The following is a 21,775-nucleotide window of genomic DNA, read 5'->3' on the forward strand; positions in this document are numbered from 1 at the left end:
TGTGGTGGGAACATTATCTAGCTTTCTGGATTAATAGTCAAGTGATAATATCACTAGGCCACTGCCTCCCCAGGTGAAGTGTGATAACAAGAAATGGCAGTGACAGCAGGAAGAGTGCACCATGTGATGAACCTTGTGATTTGGGAAAACGCCTGTAATCCTTTGTTTTGTGAAGGTTCGCATTAAATCCAAAGTGAAATGAAGAGAGAATTCTGTAAAGAGGGATAATTAGTTTTCCAGCTATGAAGTCACCATGAGGAATGAAACTTTAGCTGAGGTTGCTATGGGGATAGAAATTTAACAACAAAGCTAATCAAAGTAACTGGAATATTGAATTACTACGGCTGTAAGGCAGCTGAGGTGGCATGTCATTCCACCACCAGCAGAGGAGACCAAAGGTGCGGCTCTCAGTAGCTGAGCAGCAGTGTGGGGAGCATGTGCCTTTTGGAGGCCAGGGGAAATTGGTGTGGTGAGTGTACAGTCTGAGGGATTCGGATCTACCACCTGGATGATGTAAAACAACCAAATTTCCACTGGGGAAATACATACCTCACCAACAGAGAGAAGCATAAGGGGGATGGATATAAATGTTTGTGATGCTACCATTTATTCCAGGCAGAGCTGTACTGTACCGCATCTCTTTCAGATACTGGCACTGGAGATGACACTGGATTTCTTTTTCCACTTCACCATCTGTTTCAAGCCCACAAAACTGTCCCCAGTGACCGTGATGCCTCATGTTCCTATTGCAGGGTCAATGCCATAGACTCAAGGTGGGCAGGAGCCCCTTTCTGCAAAAATCGCAATGTCAGAATTTCAGTACCAGAGACTTGGTAGTTGGCTGCCTGGTTGTGAATTCTAGAATAATAAAGGAACAAGCTTTGGCAGGCTGGATAGTTTTCTGTTATCCTTTTTAAAATTTTAAGTCACTTAGATGAAGTAGATTGATGGTCAAAGCCACTAATGAAATGATCTATTGATAAGATACAATTTAGTGAGTATATTCTGGTTAACACAACATGCACATATTAACCTAGTCCCATTTATTTCAATGTGAAAGTGCAACTCAAAGTACTGCTTTGAAAGTTTCAGCCTTTATCAGTAGCTCTACGTAAAAATACTTTAGTTACTGTTGCACACAGCCATACCTTTGTTTGTTTTACAATGTAAGCATCTGGAGAATGCTCGTATGATGGACCTATGGTAAGATGAGTATACCTGCACAAAGATTTCAAAAATGTTCCAGTTAAATCATAGAATCAGAGAATCCCTACCATGTAGAAGAAGGCCATTTGGCCCATCAAGTCTGTACTAACTCTCTCACAGAGCATCTTATCCAGATCCTATCTCTATAACCTCACATATTTACCCCACTAGTCCCTCTAATCTATACTTCTTGAGATGCTAAGGGGCAATTTAGCATGGTTAATTAACCTAACCTGCATATCTTTGGACTGTGGGAGGAAAATGGAGCACCCAGAGGAATTCCACATAGACACAGGGAGAATTGCAGACTCCGCACAGGCAGTGACTGAGGCTGGGATTGAAACTGGGTCCCTGGCTCTGTGAGGCAGCAGTATGCCACCAACATACCTTATTTTCAATTATTCCATAAGGATCTAAAGATTGACTCTGTTTGAAGTTTTAGGCCCTGATGGAGGTGAGCGCAAAGTGGGTAGACATAAAATTTCACACCAGAACCCAGCATGCCAGATCCCTGGCTTCACCCCACCCTCATACCATTTTCCCTGTGAGATTAGGATACAGCACAGCCTGCAAGTGTCAAATAGCCAATTCAACTAATAAAAGCCCATTAAAGCTTATGGTTGGATGCCAACTGGGATTTCCCATTTGGCCTCCTTGTCCTAAGAGGAGGTGGGGAACAGAGCTTTCTGAAGGTGGTCTCTCAATTTGGGTGTCTAAGAGATCTTCCTGGCTGTCTGGCTTCATGTAGGGGTGCCCTGCAGATGGTGAACAGACTACTAATTCTATTTTGTATCTTAAGTTTAAAAAGGGAGGAGAGAGGCTGCCTCCTTCTTGGGTCATGATAACTCACTAGCTAAAACCAACCTGCTGCTGCGCCTGAGCTTAATTGCTTAGCCCAACAACTTTGAGACTCTGCTTGTTATCCTTAACAGGAAGGCAAGCCTACTATCTGACCACTGATTAGCCAATTCAGTAAAAAAATCACAGATGAATGACAGTTTCTTAGACATTGCAGATTTTTGACCCTCTATTGAGTTTGAGGCTGTGTCCAAAATCCTATGAGAAAAGTTAAAAAATTTTTAATTTAATAGTGTCAAAAGTAGGCTTACATTTACGTTCAATGAAGTTGCTGTGAAAGTCCCCTTGTTACCACACCCTGGTGCTTGTTTGGGTACACTGAGGGAAAATTTAGCATGGCCAATGCACCTCATCAGCACGTCTTTCAGACTGTGGGGGAAAACTGGAGCACCCAGAGGAAACCCAGACAGACACAGGGAGAACGTGCAAACTCTGCACAGGTCTTTGTCAAGGTACTGCGTGGTAGGTCGCTGCATAAGGTTAAATCTCACGGGATCCAGGGTGGGATATCTAAATGGACACAAAATTGGCTTCTTGACAGAAACCAGGGGGTGGTTCTAGAGGGTTGTTTTTCAAACCGGAGGCCTGTGACTGTGGTGTGTCTCAGGGATCAGTGCTGGGTCCACTATTACTTGTCATTTATATGAATGATTTGGATAACAGAGGGGGCATGGTTAATAAGTTTACAGATGATACCAAGATTGGTGGCATAGTGGACAGTGAAGAAAGTTATCTCCAATTGCAACGGGATCTTGATCAATTGGGCCAGTAGGCTGACAAATGGCAGATGGAGTTTAATTTAGACAAATGCGAGGTGATGCATTTTGGTAGATCAAACCAGGGCAGGACTTACTCAGTTAATGGTAGGGCGCTGGGGAGAGTTACAGAACAAAGAGATCAAGGGGTACATGTTCATAGCTCCTTGAAAGTGGAGTCACAGCCAGACAGAGTGGTGAAGAAGGCATTCGGCATGCTTGGTTTTACAGTAGGAACATTGAATACAGGAATTGGAACGTCTTGTTCAAGTTGTACAAGACATTGGTAAGGCCACACTTGGAATATTGTGTGTAGTTCTGGTCACCCAATTATAGAAAGATTATTATTAAACTATAAAGAGTGCAGAAAAGATTTACTATGATGCTACCGGGACTTGATGATTTGAGTTATAAGGAGATGCTGGATAGACTGGGACTTTTTTCTCTGGAGCATAGGAGGCTGGGAGGTGATCTTATACGATTCTATAAAATAATGAGAGGCACAGATCATCTAGATAGTCAATATCTTTCCCCAAAGGTAGGGGAGTCTAAAACTAGAGGGCATAGATTTAAGGTGGGAGGGGAGAGATACAAAAGTGTTCAGGGGGCCAATTTTTTCACACAGTGTCTAGAACAAACTGCCTGAGGTACTAGTAGAGGTGGGTACAATTTTGTCTTTTAGAAAGCATTTAGATAGTTACATGGATAAGATGGGGATCAAAAGATATGGGCCAAAAGTGGGCAATTGGGATTAGGTTAGGGGCTTTAAGAAAAAACGGTGGCATGGGTAAGATAGGCCAAAGGGCCTGATTGCATGCTGTAAACCTCTATGACTCTATGACAGTGACCCAAGCCGGGAACAAACCTGGATCCCTGGCGCTGTGACGCCAAAGTACTAACCACTTTGCCACCCTGTAAAACCTTGCTCTCTAGCCTTCCTATAATGAGATAAGCATCACTTAGTGTCATGTCTGTATATTTCTCAACAACAACTTATTTTTATGTAGCAACTTTAACATAATGAATGAAACATCCCAAAAAATGCTTCACAGGAACATCAGAAATCAAAATTGAGCATTGAGCCACATTGGGAGACATCAGGTCGCATGACAAAAAGCTTGGTCAAAAAGATATGTTTTCAGGAGTGTTTTAAAGGAGAAAAGTGAGGTAGTGAGATAAAGAGATGCAGGGAGTTCCAAAGCTTAAGGCCTAGACAACTGAAGACATGGCCACCAATGGTGCAGCAATTAAAATTGGGATGCTTAAAAATCAGAAGTGAAGGAACTCAGATATCTTGGTGGGTTTGGAGGAGATTATAGAGATAGGGAGGGGGCAAGGCCATGCATGGATTTAGAAAAAAGGATATGAATTTTAAAATAAAAATATTGCTTAACTGGGAGCCAGTGTAGGCCAGCGAGCGTGTGGCGAGAGGGGGTGCAGGGGGAATAGGGAACAGGCAGCACAATTTTGGATGGCCTCAAGTTTACAGAAGTTAGAATTTGGGAGACTAGCAGGGAGTGCATTGGAATAGTTGAGTTTAGAGGTAACAGTGGCATGATTGGGGGTTTCAGCAGGAAATGAGCTGAGACACGGGGAAGATTGGACAATGCTACAGAGGTGGAAATAAGTAAACTTAGTGAAGGCGGGAAACACATTCTCAAAACTGTAGTAGCATAAAAAGTGCTACAATTGGCCTTCACCTCCTTGAGGGAGTGAAGGGAAAATGGTTACCATATGGGTTACCATTCCTGATTACCATTTGATAACGTCTGCTGAACAGTGCAAATGGATGGACATCAGAAAGACAAAGTATAGCTTGGCTGTTCTCCTTCACCTTCCATGGTGAAATAGCTTCCTTGTGGTACTGTATCACAGCATAAGGCAGCGCCTGGTGGAGAGAAGGCAAGAAAGGTGGGGAAGAAGGAAGACAAATCTGTAACTAAGCTAATTGCTAAATGTTTTTGATCAGTTGGCTTAATATATTTTGGGATGCTTAGATAGGGATATGCCAACACATTTCAATCACTACAAGATATTAACTTACCCATAGCCCGTTCCTTTTTTCCCAGGGCTGGTGTAAAAGTTTTTATTTTCTGGAACAAATGGTGGCTTTGGCTTTGCCAACCCACTGAAAGCTTTGACTGAACCACCGATTGTTCCATAGTAACTGCCCAATCCAGACCTGAAGAAATACAAAGACAATGTTGAAAATATTTTATTAAATTAAAAGAAGCTTATAACTTTGCCAATAATGTGGTAATCCTGAGGATTGGGAGTGTTTTAGAAACCACTGAAGAGCAAAAATGTTGATAAAAAGGGGAAAAAAATAACTTATGAGAGTAAACTAGCCAGGAATATAAAAACCGATATAAAAACCGATTGGAAGAATCTTTACCAGTATATGAAAAGGAAGAATTCTTCTCAAGATGCAGATACAAGAGAGATTATCAAAAGGAATGAGAAAGTGGCAGAGATAGTAACAGATGTTTTAGGCAGGGGATTTTGGCACCCTAATGGAAGGAAGTGGGCACAAAGATTCACGCTGTCAGCCAGAATTTTGGTTTGATGCGCTTGGAAAACAAATATAGTTTTAAGAAACTTACGTCTGTACTGGTATATATTTGAAATAAGGTGGAGTTTTAAGTCAGTTTAACTTAAAGTGTGTAAGGTAGGGTAAACCTTCCTTAGATCCTTTGTCCTTAGATTCAAGGACAAAGCTGTTTGTAAGTGTGGGGATTGGCTCAGTTCCAACTGTGCTTCTAATGTGCTTCGACAGGGTTACAGTGTGAAGAACAAATAAAAACTCGCAGAAACATGTGGTCATTGCTTAGCAACTGGAGTGCTTTTAAGGTAGAATGGCTTTTTGAATTTAGTTTTAGCTGAATTTATTTGCTGTTGGAAAGAGGACACCGGGGAGTGAACAACTCTCAACTCTGCCAGAAGGCTGGACAGGACAAGGGCATTGCAAAAGGCAGACTTCCCAAAGAACTAGATAAAGTTCAGACAACCAGGGAATTGGGGCAGAAAAGGAAGACTGAAGTTAAGGAAACAGAGACCAAGAAGTTAAATAAGGTATTGTTCAGAGAAATTCAAGGGAAAAGCAGATAAAGTGCTCAAATTGACGAGATAGCTGTAGAAACTAGATTTAAAGTGTAAAAGCAGACTTCAAAGGCAAATTAAAAGTTTGATGCCTGGGAATCAATAGGTAAAACAATTATGAACAATTTATGCAACAACCAAGACAAAGAAATCCTAATGGGGGAGATATAAAAACTGGATACTAAGTTCTTTGTTAAAAGTAAAGCAGAAGCTCTCTTCAAAAGGGTATTTTGGAAAACCTGAAGTAGATTTGTAATGTAAACTGCTGATGCAAAGCATTGTTGTTTAAAGTAATTTGAAAATGTGCCTTTTTGAAAGTGGAATTTCAAGTCCTCTTCTTAAGTGTTCTACTTTTTATGAGCAACACTCTAGTGTTCTCAATAGTTTACATTTTCCCTTCTTAAGGTGAAAGTTGATTATCTGAAGTCTGCATTATTATTTCCTTGGAACAGTATAATTCTTCTGTGCTGTCGTTCAAGCTAGCATCTATAATTTTGCTTCTGCTAATTGATTTTGAGAGTCCTTATGTTCTTTAGTGAGAACTTTTACTTTTTCTTGCCATTCTCGGTTTTTGATTTTCATCTCTCATATCTCCTTGAAAGTATAACATAGCTTCAAAATTTTCTTCCAGATGTCCAACCACTTTCTTAAGCTCTTTTTCTTGTACCCTTGTGACACCTCAAAAATTTGCTTGTTCAGAGCCTGAACAGTTTGGTTCATTGATGATTTTAATGTCTCATGTGCCCTTCAAGGGTATTTACTCATCCTGAATCTTGAGTTTAAAATCTCCCAATTCAGTTCTAAGATGAATATTTTCCAACCTTTTTAACTTTCCTTTTGCAGGGTTTGTGTTTTATTGGATAACTTTCTTTTATTCATGCCAGGCATTCGCTCCATTCTGTCAACTTTTGCTGCAGTTCAGGATTTCCATAGGTAATTTTTGAGACTTTTGGAAAGTTCCCTGCCTTTCTGGTGCCTCATGTTGTTTACCTGAGTATTGTTTTTTCCCCTTCGCCAGGGGATTGTCTGTGCCTCTATTCAAGCTATCTACCCTAAAAGGCTTTTAATATTTCATCAAATCTAGTTAAGGATTTATCAGTACACTGGATTAGAACTACACCATCAAAACAATCACCGAACCAGTAAAAAAAATTCTGGACTTGTTCTGACTTTCACTTAGAGCTGATACATTCTGGATGTTTAAAAAATTCTCAAATTCAGGATACCAAATTTTCCATTAGGTTTGGCCCTTGAATTAATCCAAATTGATCTGGTATGTAGGAATTTTGATCCATAGTTATATGTTTTAATTTAGAAATAAGGTGGCACCACTGTTCCTTTGAAGACAAAGGGTTTAATTGTGCTTGCCAGTGGGCTCCTGCTTAATGGCATTCATACACAGCCTTGATCAATGGTCTCTCAGACTGACCGACTGCAGATCTCTGTTTCAGTGCCGTGCTACAGGGTTGTAAAAGATTTGAATTGTGGCCCCCAGTGGTTTCCAAACCTGATCCAATAGCCATAATTCTTCTGAATTAATTTTATGTTTTGTTTTTCAGACAAAATTCAGGCATGATTCATGCTCCAACTTGGGAAGCTGGCTTTTTGTCAGACTGTGTTCTTAAATTGTAATTTCCAACCACTAAATATTTAAAAGTTGCTGCATCCTGAAATATAAAAGTTTCAGCTCACCCCTGCTAGGTCTAATGATTCTTGTTCCAATCCCAGCTGATGTTATTACGTTACAAGTCAGATCCCAACACAAAATCTTGCTTGATACATTCCAACTATCAAAGATGAATTTAATTTATTTTAGAAACTTGGAAGATATGTTACTGAACAAATTCATAGAAATCTGTTGATAAAGTTTTAACAGAAAGAATAAAACATTTATTAAACAAGAGAAATAAGCTATGGCAGATAAAAATGTTAGAAAGATCTTAGTTCAAACATTGATTCAAATATTCACTATTCCTTCACCCCAGACAAACAAATTCATTAAGATAACACAACTTACCATAATAGATATAAGAAAGTAAGAAATAGGAGCAGAAGTAAGCCATCTAGCCCTTCGAGCCTGCCCCTCCATTCAATAAGATCACGGCTGATCTGAAGTGGATCAGTTCCACTTTCCCGCTTTCTCCCCATAACCCTTAATTCCCTTGTCTATCAGAAACCTATCTACCCGTGACTTAAATATATTCAGCGAGGTAGCTTCCATCACTTCAACGGGCAGAGAATTCCAGAGATTCACCACCCTTTGAGTGAAGAAGTTCCTCCTCAACTCCGATCTAAACATGGATAGAACAGGGACAGGAATGGTTGTTGCAGGTTCCCGGGTTCAAATGCTTCTGTCGGAGTAGAGAAGGAGGTAGAAGGGGGGAGGAGTAGCATTATTAGTCAAGGACTGTAATCACAGTGACAGAAAAGAAATTTGATGAGGACTTGTCTGTTGAGGTAGTATGGGCTGAGATTAGAAATAGGAGAGGGGAGGTCACCCTGGTGGGAGTCTTTTATAGACCTCCTAAAAGTTCTAGAGAGGTAGAGGAAAGGATTGCAGAGACGATCCTGGACAGGAGTGAAAGTAATAGGGTAATTGTTATGGGGGACTTTAACTTTACTAATATTGATTGGAATAGCTATAGCTCTAGCTCGTCAGAGGGGTCAGTTTTTACACAAAGCATGCAGGAAGGTTTTTTGACTCAGTATGTAGATAGGCCAACTAGAGGTGAGGCTATATTGGATTTGGTGCTGGGAAATGAGCCAGACCAGGTGTTAGACTTGGAAGTTGGTGAACATTTTGGTGATAGTGACCACAATTCGGTTACGTTCACCTTAGTGATGGAAAGGGATAGGCATGAACCTCGGGGCAGTAGTTATAGCTGGGGTAAGGGTAATTATGAGGCTATTAGGAGAGAATTAGGGAGCATAGGTTGGACTAGGAAACTACAGGGGCTTGAAACATCCGAAATGTGGAGTTTATTCAAGGAGCAGCTACTGCGAGTCCTTGATAAGTATGTCCCTGTCAGGCAAGGAGGAAATGGTCGAGCGAGGGAACCGTGGTGCACTAAAAAAGTTGATTCGCTGGTTAAAAGGAAAAAGGAGGCTTATGTCAGGATGAGGCTTGAGGGCTCAGGTAGTGCACTGGAAAGCTATAGATTAGCCGGAAGGGAGTTGAAGAGGGAGTTAAGAAGAGCTAAAAGAGGACACGAGAAGACTTTGGCTGATAGGATTAAGGAGAATCCTAAGGCTTTCTTTAGATATGTTAAGAATAGAAGATTGGTTAGGGCAAGATTAGGGCCAGTCAGAGACAGCAGTGGGAAGTTATGTGTGGAACCGGAAGAGATTGGAGAGGCACTGAACAAATATTTCTCTTCGGTATTCACGCAGGGAGACGTAAATGTAGTTGTGGAGAACACTGGGTTACAGGGTTGTAAACTGGATAGTATTGCAGTAGATAAGGAGGATGTGCTAGATATTCTTGAGGGTTTGAAAATAGATAAGTCCCCTGGGCCGGACGGGATTTACCCTAGGATTCTCTGGGAGGCAAGAGAGGCGATTGCAGAGCCTCTGGCTCTGATCTTCAGGTCGTCGTTGGTCACAGGTATAGCGCCAGAAGACTGGAGAATAGCGAATGTTGTCCCATTGTTTAAGAAGGGGAATAGAGACTTCCCCGGGAGTTATAGACCGGTGAGTCTTACTTCTGTTGTGGGCAAAGTATTAGAAAAAATTATTAGGGATAGGATTTATAGTTATTTAGAGAGTAATGAATTGATTGAAGATAGTCAGCACGGTTTTGTGAAGGGTAGGTCATGCCTTACTAACCTTATTGAGTTTTTTGAAAAAGTGACCAAAGAGGTGGATGGGGGTAAGGCAGTTGACGTGGTATATATGGACTTTAGTAAGGCGTTTGATAAGGTTCACCATGGAAGGCTTCTGCAGAAAACGCAGATGTATGGGATTGAGGGTGATTTAGTTAATTGGATCAGGAATTGGCTAGCTGATAGAAGACAGAGGGTGGTGGTTGATGGAAAGTATTCGTCATGGAGTTTGGTTACAAGTGGTGTGCCTCAGCGATCTGTTTTGGGGCCACTGCTGTTTGTAATTTTTATAAATGATCTGGATGAGAGTATAGAAGGATGAATTAGTAAATTTGCTGACGACACTAAAGTCGGAGGATTGGTAGATAGTGAAGAGGGGTATCATAGTTTACAGAGAGACTTGGACAAGTTGCAGAGCTGGGCCGAGAGGTGGCGGATGGAGTTTAATGCGGAAAAGTGTGAGGTAATTCACTTTGGCAGGAATAACAGATGTGTAGAGTATAGGGCTAACGGTAGGACTCTGAATAGTGTTGACGAACAGACGGATCTAGGTGTATATGTGCATAGATCCCTGAAAGTTGGAAATCAAGTCGATAAGGTTGTTAGGAACGCATACGGTGTCTTGGTGTTTATTGGTAGGGGGATTGAATTTAGGAGCCGCAACGTCATGTTGCAACTGTACAAAACTCTGGTGCGGCCGCACTTGGAGTATTGTGTACAGTTCTGGTCCCCACATTATAGGAAGGATGTGGAGGCATTGGAGAGGGTGCAGAGGAGGTTTACCAGGATGTTGCCTGGTATGGAGGGAAGGTCCTAAGAGGAGAGACTGAGGGATTTGGGGTTGTTTTCGTTGGAAAGTAGGCGGCTAAGAGGAGACCTTATTGAAACATACAAGATGATTAGAGGTTTTTGTCTTTTAACTTTAACTTTTGTCTTTTTATTCCGCAGATGGAGGTCCACCTTGTTGTCAAACGAGGGGCATGCACACGGTGGGTCGTGCGTGGGCTGCTCTTGGAGGTTCCGGGAGTGGCCTAGTACTTCGTGTCGGTGTGTGTGCTTGATCCTGGACCGGTAGACAGGCGCCGCAACAGCTCGGTGACTAGCACTGCTAGCTGTGCAGATACATGGATTTGGACCTGTGTCTGTGGGAGTTTGCGCATTCTCCCTGTGGATGTGTGGGTTTCCTCCCACACCCCAAAGATGTGCTCTTAGGCTGATTGGTTTTACCAAATTGACACTATTCTCCCCTGAATCTGGCTAAGTCAGGGGTTCTATTTGTAGATACGCAGGGTAGAATAGGTGTAGGGTGATGCGGCGGCGCGGGCTTGTTGGGCCGAAGGGCCTGTTTCCCGTGCTGGGTTGTTCTTTGTTCTTTGTTTAGATAGGGTGGACAGTGATAGCCTTTTTCCTCGGATGGAGAAAGCTAGCATGAGGGAACATAGCTTTAAATTAAGGGGTGGTAGTTATAGGACGGATGTCGGAGGTAGGTTCTTTACCCAAAGGGTGGTGAGGGATTGGAATGCCCTGCCTGCTGCAGTTGTAGGTGCGCCTAGTTTGGGGGCGTTTAAGAGGTCCGTGGATAGGTTTATGGATGAAAAGGGATTGGTTTAGGTTAGAGGGTCATTGCTTTTCTCTTAATTGGTCGGCGCAACATTGTTCTGTGCTGTAATGTTCTATGTTCTATGTTTTAAACTGCACCCCCCCCCCCCCCCCCCCCCCCTTATCTTGAGGCTATGTCCTCTAGTCCTGATATCCTTTCTAAGCGGGAAGAATCTCTCTACCTCTACCCTATCCATCTCCTTCATTATCTTATACGTCTCTATAAGATCCCCCCCTCATCCTTCTAAACTCCAACTAGTACAGACCCAGTCTATTTAGTCTCTCTTCATAGTCCAACCCCCTCATCTCCGGTATCAGCCTAGTGAACCTCCTCTGCACTCTCTCCAAGGCTAATATATCCTTCCGCAAGTGCGGCGACCAAAACTGCACACAGTACTCCAGCTGTGGCCTCACCAGTACCCTGTACAATTGCAGCAAGACCTCCCTACTTTTATATTCTATCCCCCTCGCTATAAAAGCCAACATTCCATTTGCCTTCTTGATCACCTGCTGCATCTGCAGACTGGGTTTTTGCGACTCATGCACAAGGACCCCCAGGTCTCTCTGCACCGTAGCATGCTGCAGCTTTTTGCCTTTAAAATAATAATCCCTCCTACTATTATTTCTGCCAAAGTGGATAACCTCACACTTGCTAACATCATACTCCATCTGCCAGGTCCTCGCCCACTCGCTCAGCCTATCCAGATCTCTCTGCAGACTTTCCACACTCTCCACGCAATTTGCTTTTCCACTCACCTTCGTGTTATCAGCAAATTTCATCACCCTACACTCAGCCCCCTCCTCCAGATCACCTACATAAATGGTAAACAGTTGAGGCCCCAGCACCGATCCCTGCGGCACTCCACTAGTCACCAACCGCCAACCAGAATGGCACCCATTGATACCAACTCTTTGCTTCCTATTAGACGGCCAATCCTCTATCCACGCTAACACCTTACCCCCAACTCCATGCACCCTAACCTTCTGTAGCAACCTTTTGTGAGGCACCTTATCAAATGCCTTTTGGAAATCTAAAAAATACCACATCCACCGGTTCCCCTCTGTCTACCGCTACTCTATCTGTCTTACACTCTAATATTCAGGTTAAGTATGTGCTACATGAACCAGCTAGCCAACTGTAGTTAGAAACACTGCATTCCAAAGTAAATGACAGATATGACCAATGCGGATTCTATCAGTTTTTCAGCATCCCACCCAGCGCTTGTCATACCCCGACCCAACCAATCTTACTAATATATTGTCTTTCTCTGGAGGGTTTCTAATCATTTGAAGACTTTACCTTGGAATTCTCTCCAAACTTCACTCCTACTCGGGTGGCTTCAACAAGAATCCACCTCCAGCGTTTCAATCTCGTTTTCTGAGATTCCTTCCTTCTGGATCTCAGACTATACTTAACCCATCTTCCAAGCAGACTTTCAGATCTTTGGCCATGCCAGGCAGAACACAATTGCTCCAAGGGAACTGGTGTCTTTACAGCCTGCAGTACTGAATCAGCAACCTTTGCCTATCCTCTTGGATCTTCACTGTTTATTTTGAGCCCAAATTCATTTCAAATGTAGTCCTCACAGTTCTCTTTCTTTAATGTGGAGTCTATCACTCTGCTTCTTTGTCTCAACTTTACTGAACAGAATCTGTTCCTGCTCTCTTCCTTTATCCCTTACATGGGACCTTGTTCTGGGTCTTGTTTCTGGCCCACTCGCTGGGCTTGAGATCGTCTTCCTTGTTTTAGACCTTCTCCTTGTCCGCCTCCCAGCATCCTGCTGGCTCCTCTCAAATGGCACTCCTATTCAGATTTGCTGTTACGTTCTGTTTCACTTCTGTGCACATGTGCAAGACCAGCTCTGACCTAAATATGAGAAAAGCCACTAACAGTGTTTGTTGGCCCTCTTCCTGGTTTGCACATGCTTGAAAACAATAAACTGTGTATATGTGGCCAGTCCCAGCCAATTCATGTGTAGAAATCCTGCGGCCTGTGGGACCTGGAGATTCCAAACTCCCAATCTAAACTCAAGGTAAACATTGAATTCATTATTTTCTGCACTCTGGGAATTGAAGCTGAATCTCAGCTGAACCTCCAGGTCTGTTGCTGCAGTAAGGAGTTGAAAATTTCTGTCTTCAGCTTTCACACTTTGGAGCTTTTCCCTGCCGATTTTCTTCTCTACAGCTGCTTCTTGAGCCTTTCTTCTCAAAGAATGCTTCTTTGAATTTCCCTTTAGCCTTGCAGGATTTTAGTTTTTCACTGTATTTTCATGAGGTTTTGAGTTTTTCATTCACTGTCACTATGTGGTAGGGTATTGGATACCGATTGTCAGGTCTTAATGAAGTCTTCATAGTCTTAGCTACATTGTTGACTGTATGTAGTTATTAAATACAAGAACTATGTACATGTATACAGTTAAAAGGTTCAAACTAGGAGCTGTCTCCGTGCTTATGTGTGACTATGGCTCTGCTCAACACTGAACTGACCCCTAAACATGAATCATATGTTCTCTTAAAATCACTGTGTGGACAATAGTGTACTTAGTATCACATTAACCCTATATGTGCATTACCCTTGTAGTATAGCAAATAATTGGCCAATTGGGGAATACCAATGCCAGGTGACTGTTTCCCACAGTGCAGGATTGTGACCTCCATTTGAATTTGTCACAAGTGTCCTCACCCAAAACCTAACGGAGCTTTGGTGAGTACCAGTGTGGATGGTACACACTTGCTACTGTCCGTTGGTGGTGCAGGAAATAAATGTTTGTGGAAGGATGCCAATCAAGTGGTTGTTTTGTCCTAGATGGTGTCAAGCTTCTTTAGTGTTATTGCAAGTACATTCAACTAGACTAGTGGAGAGTATTCATCACACTCCTCCTGACTTATGTCTTGTACATTGTGGACAGGCTTTGGGGAGTCAAGAGGTGAGTTACTCACTGCAGAATTCTGAGCCTCTGGCCTGCTCTGATAGCCAGAGTATTTATGTGGCTAGTCCAGTTAAGTTACTGGTCAACGGTTCCCCCAAGATGTTGATATTGGGGGATTCAGCGATTGGAATGCCCTTGAATGTCAAGGGGTGATTGGTTAGGTCCTCTCTAATTGGAGACAGTCATTGCTTGGCACTTGTGTGGCACTAGTGTTAATTGCCACTTGTCAGCACAGCCTGGATTTGGAGATGGAAGGCAGGATTTTCCAGCCACGCTCACCCCAAAACCGGAAAATCCTGCCCGAGATCAATGGACTTTTGCATGTTCCTGTCTCACCTACTACGATTCCCATGGTGGGATGGGAAAATTCAGCCGGACTATTACATATTTGAGGAGTTGCAAATGGTGGTCAACATTGTGCAATGATCAGCAAAAATCCCCACTTCTGACCTTCAGAAAGAAGTAAACTTATTGGCGAAACAGCTGAAGATGATTGCACGCAGGACACTACCCTGAGGAACTTCTGTGGTGACATCCTGGGACAACCACAATCATCTGCCCTTGTGTCAGTTATGACCCCAACCAATAGGGAGTTTCTCCCGAGCCTCATTAACTCCAGTTTTGCTAGGGTTCCTTGATGCAGTCAAGGGCAATCACTCTGACTCACCTCTGTAGTTCAGCTCTTTTGTCCAAGGTTGTAATGAGACAGGAGCTGAGTGAGCTGAGAAGCCAAACTGAGCATCAGTGAGCAGGTTATTGTTAAGCAAGTGCTGCTTGATTGCACCCTTCTATCACTTAACTGGCGATTGAGGGTAGACTGATGGGACAGTAGTTGGTTAAGTTGGATTTGTCTTATGTTTTGTGTATAGCACATACTTGGGGAAATTTTCACAATGCTGGGTAGATGCCAGTGTTGTAAATGTATAGGAACAGGTTGGCTATGGGCGAAGCAAGTTCTGGAGCACAAGTCTTCAGTACTATCGCTGGAATATTGTCAGAGTCCAGAGTCTTTGCAGTATCAAGTCCCTTCAGCCATTTCTAGATATCATGTGGAGTAAATAGTATTGACTGAAGACTGGCATCTGTAATGACGGAAGCCTCAGGTGGAGGCCAAGATGGATCATTCACTTGACACTTCTGGCTGAAGATTGTTGTGAGTGGTTCAGACTAGTCGTTTGCATTGATATGCTGGGCTCCCCCATCATTAAGGAAGGGGAAATTTGTGGAGCCTCCTCCTCCAGTGAGATATTTAACCTAAGGGACTAAAAGCCAACAAATTTCTAGGATCTGATAGCGTATATACAGAGCTAACATTCCCATTTCATACAGTTAGATAAGAACTAAAGGTCCTTCACTGTGCCCAACAAGAAGTTAGGCCAAACTTTAGACAGTATTCTAAAACTTTAGAGGACTGAAAATAAATAGCTTTTTCCATTGGCTACTACACCAATATAGTCTTTCTTAGTGAGTTAGCCAATTAGAACCAGTTTCCAACAACAGTCGCAGACAATTCTTCACTGTAACTCTTTAGCTCAGGGAATATGAAATAAGCACATCAGGGAGAAAGAATACTAAGTGGTTACTCTAGGGTTAGATATAGAGGAGTGAGAGGAGGGCATGTGGAGCATACACAATGGTATCAACCAGGTGAGTTAAATGATCTGTGTATGCAATGGAAATTCAATGGAATGACACGAAGAAGTAACATTTTGAGAGTTGGAAACTTACCACTTTTTTTCCCCTTGACTAGGAAAGAAAACGCCATTTAGGTTATTTTTAGCTGCCTGCAATTTTGCTTGTCTTCTTGTTTTAACCCGATCAGAATAGGCTTCCTTTTCAAAGATCCGCGTAAATTCACGATCAAAATATCCTGCCTGAGTAGCTGCCTTCAGTTTTGTGCCTTCCACCAACATTTGCTTGCCTTTGTACGCCTCCTCATTGAAAGGTTCTTAAAGTGGAAAAGACAAAGCAGTAGGTTCAATCTATTAATTATCGGTGCATGAAAAAGCATTGATTATCCAGTGACCATAAAAGAGCAGATAGGGCGTGACTTTATAACCTCGCTCATCCCAAAACCATAAAACCTCACCCAAGGTCAAAAAGACCTTCCCAGTGTTTGCCCCTCACCTGCTCTGATTCCTGTGACGGGCAGGGTTGTACAATTCCGGCCATGGTGTCAAATTGAAATAGAATTCCTATTGAAACACTTCAAAATACTTGGCACAACAAATTAGTTTTAGAGCATGGAAAGTGTTCTACTGGAAAATAGAACAAAACAGTAATGAACACTGTGGACAGATTGAGATTAAGAAAAACAAACTGTTCCCCTTTCAGTCCACCAGTGCAAATCATTCTAATTTGGCTTGAACAGCTTTAAAAAAGTACCCGAATCAGGATATTGAATTTGATGATCAGCAGGCTTGAAGGGCTGAATGAGGGCTGTAAACTTAGTGGCCTTCCCATGCAAAGGGATATCTACCCTCGAGAGTTACAAGCATTTATCACAACTACTTTTAATATAATAATGCAGAATGTTCTGTGTGTTCTGAGCATATTTATAGGCAAATCCCTGGTGTACACCATGGTAATCTAGTATTGGGACAAACTGCACCCTATTGGTGCCATCATTGATTCCATTGCTAAATTCATGGGGCCTATTACACATTATACTATGCAGCTCTTGGGTGACGAAGGGCAGAGTCACTGTTTAAAGACCCTTTGGAAAAATTAATCAGTGGTGGGCCAGGACTTACTTCTCTCAGGTCTTTGGTTGCTTGCAACAGCCACCAAGTGGCTAGTAGTAGAAATATGTCATTAAAAATTAGTAAAGCTGATTTTAATACTGAGGCAGGAGGAGCAGGAGTATCCCTTCCAGCTCAATAGTATTCCTGGAGGCTGCAAACTTACTGACTTCCCATGAAAGGAGCTGTCCACCCTAGAGAATTATGAATATACAAGCATGTTGATTAGAAGCAAGAGTAGGCCATTCAGGCCCTCGAGCCTTCTCCGCCATTCAATAAAGCTACAGCTATTCTGATTCAACTCTGTTTTCCTTCCTGCCCCCTGTACCCTTTACTGCACATCAATCAAGAATCTATCTAACTCAGCCTTAAACTATTCAATGATTCCACCTCCTACACTCACAGGTCAACAGAATTCCACATACTAGCAATCCTCTGAGAGAGAAACATAATTGCCTCAAGCAAGGTAAATATGTGGGATTAGAGGGGTGGGCCTTGGTAGGATTGTTGTCGGTGCAGACTTAATAGGCTGATTGGCCTCCTTATCCAAGATTCTACGATTCTATGATGTCCATCTTAAATGGGAAACCCTTTATTATTAAACTGTGTCCCCTAATTCTAGGCTCTCCCACAAGAGGAAAAATCCTTTCAAAATCCATCTTGTCAAGTCCCCTCAGGATTTTATGCGTTTCAATAAGATCAACTTTCGCTCTGTTAAATTCTAATAAATCCAGACTCAACCAAATTGGGCCTGATTTTACCGTCAAGTTGTGCCCGTTTCCAGGCATGAAAATTTGATAAAATCGGGCGTGAGGCGAGTAGTGTGATCCGTACCCGTCTCGTGCCTGTTCCACCTCTACCAATCGCCGAAAATGTCTGCCATCTGGACCGTATCCAAAACAGGCATGACGTTAATTCTGCAAAGGTCTGATTCGGGCGCTCCAACTTCTGAGGAGGTTAGTTCAGAGCTTCCAGTGCATCTCTGACTCAGATCGGTGGGGTCGGTGGGGTGGGGGGGGTGGGGGCGGTGGGCGGGGGGGGGCGGTGCGATCAGATGGCTCTCTGCTGGGGGTTGGGGAGGGAGACAGGTCAGACGACTCTCTGATGGGGGGAGGCAGGTCAGGTTGCTCTCTGGTGGGGGGGGAAGGGAGGTGGGTCAGATAGCTCTCTGATGGGGGGAGGGAGAGGGGTCAGATTGTCTCTGGTATGGGGGGGAAGGGGACAGGGGGGTCCGCTGCCACTCTGCGTGAGATTGGTGGGGAGGAAGGAAGCGTCCGCTTCCACTCTGCGTCAAATCAGTGAGGGGGGAAGGGGGAGTAGAGGGGTCCACTGCCATTCTGCGTGCGATCGGTGAAGGGGAAGGGGGGAAGGGGATCGTGATCAGTCTCGGTCGCAGGGGGTGGGGGGATAAGGGGGTCAGTTACATTGTGGGGCTGGAGCAATATCTGTGAGGGCCGGGGAGAGGCTTTATCTGACTGGGACCAATATGGCAGGGGAGCAATTTCCTATTTTTTTTACTGCGCATGCACAGTTGAAAGGTCCAATCAGAGCTGCATCATTTCAGGTGCGATAAGCCCCGCCCACAGGCTTGTGGAGGCTTGCGATTCAGAATTGCTGATATTTCTTCAGGCAGAGTGCGTATGGGGGCATCAGAGAACAGGTCTATAAGTCGGATCTGAAACAGTCCCAGATTCAGCACATAGAATCAAAATAACAACGTGTCCAACTTTTCCTCACAGGATAACTCACACATCCCAGGAATCAATCAAGTGAATCATCACAGGATTTCTTCTAATGCTTTTTGTAAAGAGGCCAAAACTGTGCACAGTACTCCAGATATCATCTCACCAATACTCGATAAAACTGTAACAAAACATCTCTACTTTTATATTCCATTCCCTTTGTACTGAACAACATTTCATTTGCCTTTCTAATCAATTGCTGCACCTGGTACTCCCTTCAAAATGGGTCAGGCCTAATTTTTACTCTAATGTTCCATGAAGCTTCACAGAGGCACAGTTATACAATACTTTGCCACCTGCTGCAAAGACACCAGCAGCTATCATGTAGTATAAGGTTTCTAAACTTTCCCATTTATGACATTGCCGGATAAATGATGATTTACTGCCCATCCCTAGTTGCCTTTGAGAAGATGGTGATCAACTGCCTTCTTTGAACCACTGAGGACCCTGTGGTACGGGTACACCACAGTGCTGTCAGGGAGGGAATTCCAGCATTTCAACCCAGCAATAGTGTAGGAACCGCGATATATTTCTAAGTCAGGATGGTGTATGGTTTGGAGGAGAATTTCCACCTGGCGGTGATCCCTGGTATCTGCTGCCATGGATAATAATAACCAGCCATGGCCTGAAACTGTGCATCATCTTATTTCAGCTGTGCTGCAGTTTTGGCCTATGGCACGGGGCAGGATTCTCTGGCCTCTCAGCAATGTGTTTCTCACAGTGATCTGGTCCTGTTGCTGTCAGTGGGATTTCCTATCCTTTCCTGGGCGGCCTGGTGGCACAGTGGTTAGCACTGCTGCCTCACAGCGCCAGAGACCTGGGTTCAATTCCTGGCATGGGTCACTGTCTGTGAGGAGTTTGCACATTCTCCCCATGTCTGTGTGGGTTTCCTCTGGGTGCTCTGGTTTCGTCCTATAGTCTGAAAGACACGCTGGTTAGGTGCATTGACCCGGACAGGTGCTGAAGTATGTCGACTAGGGGAATTACACAGTAATTTCATTGCCGTGTTAATGTAAGCCTTACTTGTGACTAATAAATAAACTTTAACTTTCCCATTGACTCCAACCCATACCACCAGGAAACCCACAGCGGGGTTGCACCATCGGTGGGATCAGAAGATATTGATGGTGTGAACAGCTGGAATGTTCCGGTCATGGTGTAGTGGAAGTAGCAGGTTAGACATCTTCTGTGCAGACAGAAACCTTTCAAACCTATGACCTTTCTGACACATGGTCATTGATGTGAAATGTTAACTCTCTTTCTCCACGGATGTTGACTGAGCAACTGAATACTTGTAGCATTTTCTGTTTTCCTTCAGGATTTTCAGCATCAGCTGTATGATATAGTAGCTTGGTATGTGGAATATCTTCCTCAGCCTTATCTAATGTCAAGCCACTTTGACTCATTGCCGAGGGAGGTTGTGGAAGCAGATACGGTAATGACTTTTAAAGGACATTTTGACAAAGTCATGAATAGAATGGGAATAGAGTGATATGGTCCCCACAAGGATATGGGTTTTAGTTCAGTCAGGCAGCATGGTCGATGCAGGTTTGGAGAGCTAAAGGGTCTGTTGCTGTGCTTTAATTTTCTTTGTTCTAATGTACACAGTAAAGTGGAGGGCAAGTGCTAGGCTGCACTGCGACTTGTCTGCAAATTTATACCCACACCCCTGAGTTCAATTCTTTTCTACCACTGGATTCATGGTCCCGCCAGCCTTGGTAGAGGTTGCTGAGGAATTGAAATGCCTCTGGATGCTCTCCAGATGTTTTCTAAATGTGAGCCCTTCGCCTTGGGGCACACACTTTAAATTTGACTTGCACACAATTTGCCTTCCCAATCAGCAGTGTCATCCATAATCCCACACATCTTTGTAGCTGTAGTGGACAAATGTTCAAATTAGCCCACTGAACTGACAATTCATAGAAACTAGAAGCAGGAGTGGGTCATTCCTGATGGCTGCAACCTTGATTGTGATAAATTGTATCACAGTCACGCAATCTAACAGTTCATCTGGAAACTGATTAAAACTGTTTGTTGCCAAAGGGCTATGCTTATATAAAAACAACACGCCAGTTGGCAGTAAAAACTGGTTCCTTGATTCTGAAAGATGACTCTATCCGCATCAGTTGTTAACTTACTCGGCATCGCATCAACATACGGATCTTGAACGGTGGTATAACTCATCTCCTGGAAGAGGCCGACCCTCTCCATATCTGTCTTTCCCGAATCCCCAGGCATGGTGAGGTTTAGGTGTAAAAATCGAGACCGTCACCGAGAGTTAACGACAGCGGCTGGGTGGGAGAAGCTTTTACCCTGGGAGGCTCACAACGCAGCAAGTCCTGAAGGGGAGGAAGAAAAAGCCGTTGATTGAAGGTGCTTAACAATTCTTCATTGTCTTTAGCAACGTTTCTGTCACATGCTACAAATGCATTGGTTAGGGGTTGTTTCCCTTTCAAAGACTTTTTAATCACTTTCTATCTGCCCGGAAAGCTTACAGCCAAGTTCACACCGCGCACTTCCGCTCCACTTCGCCAGTGTTTATGGAACCTCATCACCTTGGAGATGTGTAACCAACTTTACAACAGCTCGCGCCTGTGTGTGTGCGCTGAAACAGGACAGGATATTCTAATATAGTATTATGGTTTTACACTGTATTGTTACTTAAAACGAATTAATTTGTGAATTAATTTTATTATTGGCGTGAATACAGATTTATACATCCCGTATTAAAATATATACAGAAAATGTGGCATCCCTTTGGTATTGTTTGTCTGTTGTATCCTCTGCTTTGTCACGTTTATTGGGAGGGAGACGGGCATTAAAGGCGTTTGCCACCGGGCAACAAGAGCCCTATGGCAGTGATGGACAGAAAAATACCTGTTCTTCCACCAGGTAGGTTCACAGCGTTGTGATGTTATAGACTCCGGAGATGCCCTTACTCTCCTGGGTGCTTATTGGGTTCCTGGGTTTATTTATTTAACGAATGCAAAGTCCCTAAGCCAAGCAGTTTCTTCTGGTCCTGCG

The 21,775-nt window shown here is 43.3% G+C and overlaps 1 protein-coding gene across 1 annotated transcript in view; it reads right to left on the bottom strand.

Annotated features, from left to right (window-relative positions):
* cfap96 (cilia and flagella associated protein 96) overlaps positions 1 to 21,302 on the bottom strand; it is a 46,925-nt gene extending 25,623 nt beyond the window's left edge. Inside the window, exons 1-5 of the mRNA XM_080189395.1 lie at positions 21,247 to 21,302; positions 20,890 to 21,090; positions 15,997 to 16,216; positions 4,864 to 5,001; positions 1,149 to 1,218 (exon numbers count right to left, since the gene is read on the bottom strand). Coding sequence (XP_080045521.1) covers positions 1,149 to 1,218; positions 4,864 to 5,001; positions 15,997 to 16,216; positions 20,890 to 20,989 — 528 coding nt within the window. The 5' untranslated portion in view covers positions 20,990 to 21,090; positions 21,247 to 21,302. The remainder of the gene's footprint in view (positions 1 to 1,148; positions 1,219 to 4,863; positions 5,002 to 15,996; positions 16,217 to 20,889; positions 21,091 to 21,246) is intronic.
* Between the last annotated feature and the right edge of the window lie 473 nt (positions 21,303 to 21,775).

This window comes from Carcharhinus amblyrhynchos, chromosome 5, assembly GCF_965287045.1.
Source record: "Carcharhinus amblyrhynchos chromosome 5, sCarAmb.v2.hapA, whole genome shotgun sequence".
NCBI classification, from domain to species: domain Eukaryota; kingdom Metazoa; phylum Chordata; class Chondrichthyes; order Carcharhiniformes; family Carcharhinidae; genus Carcharhinus; species Carcharhinus amblyrhynchos.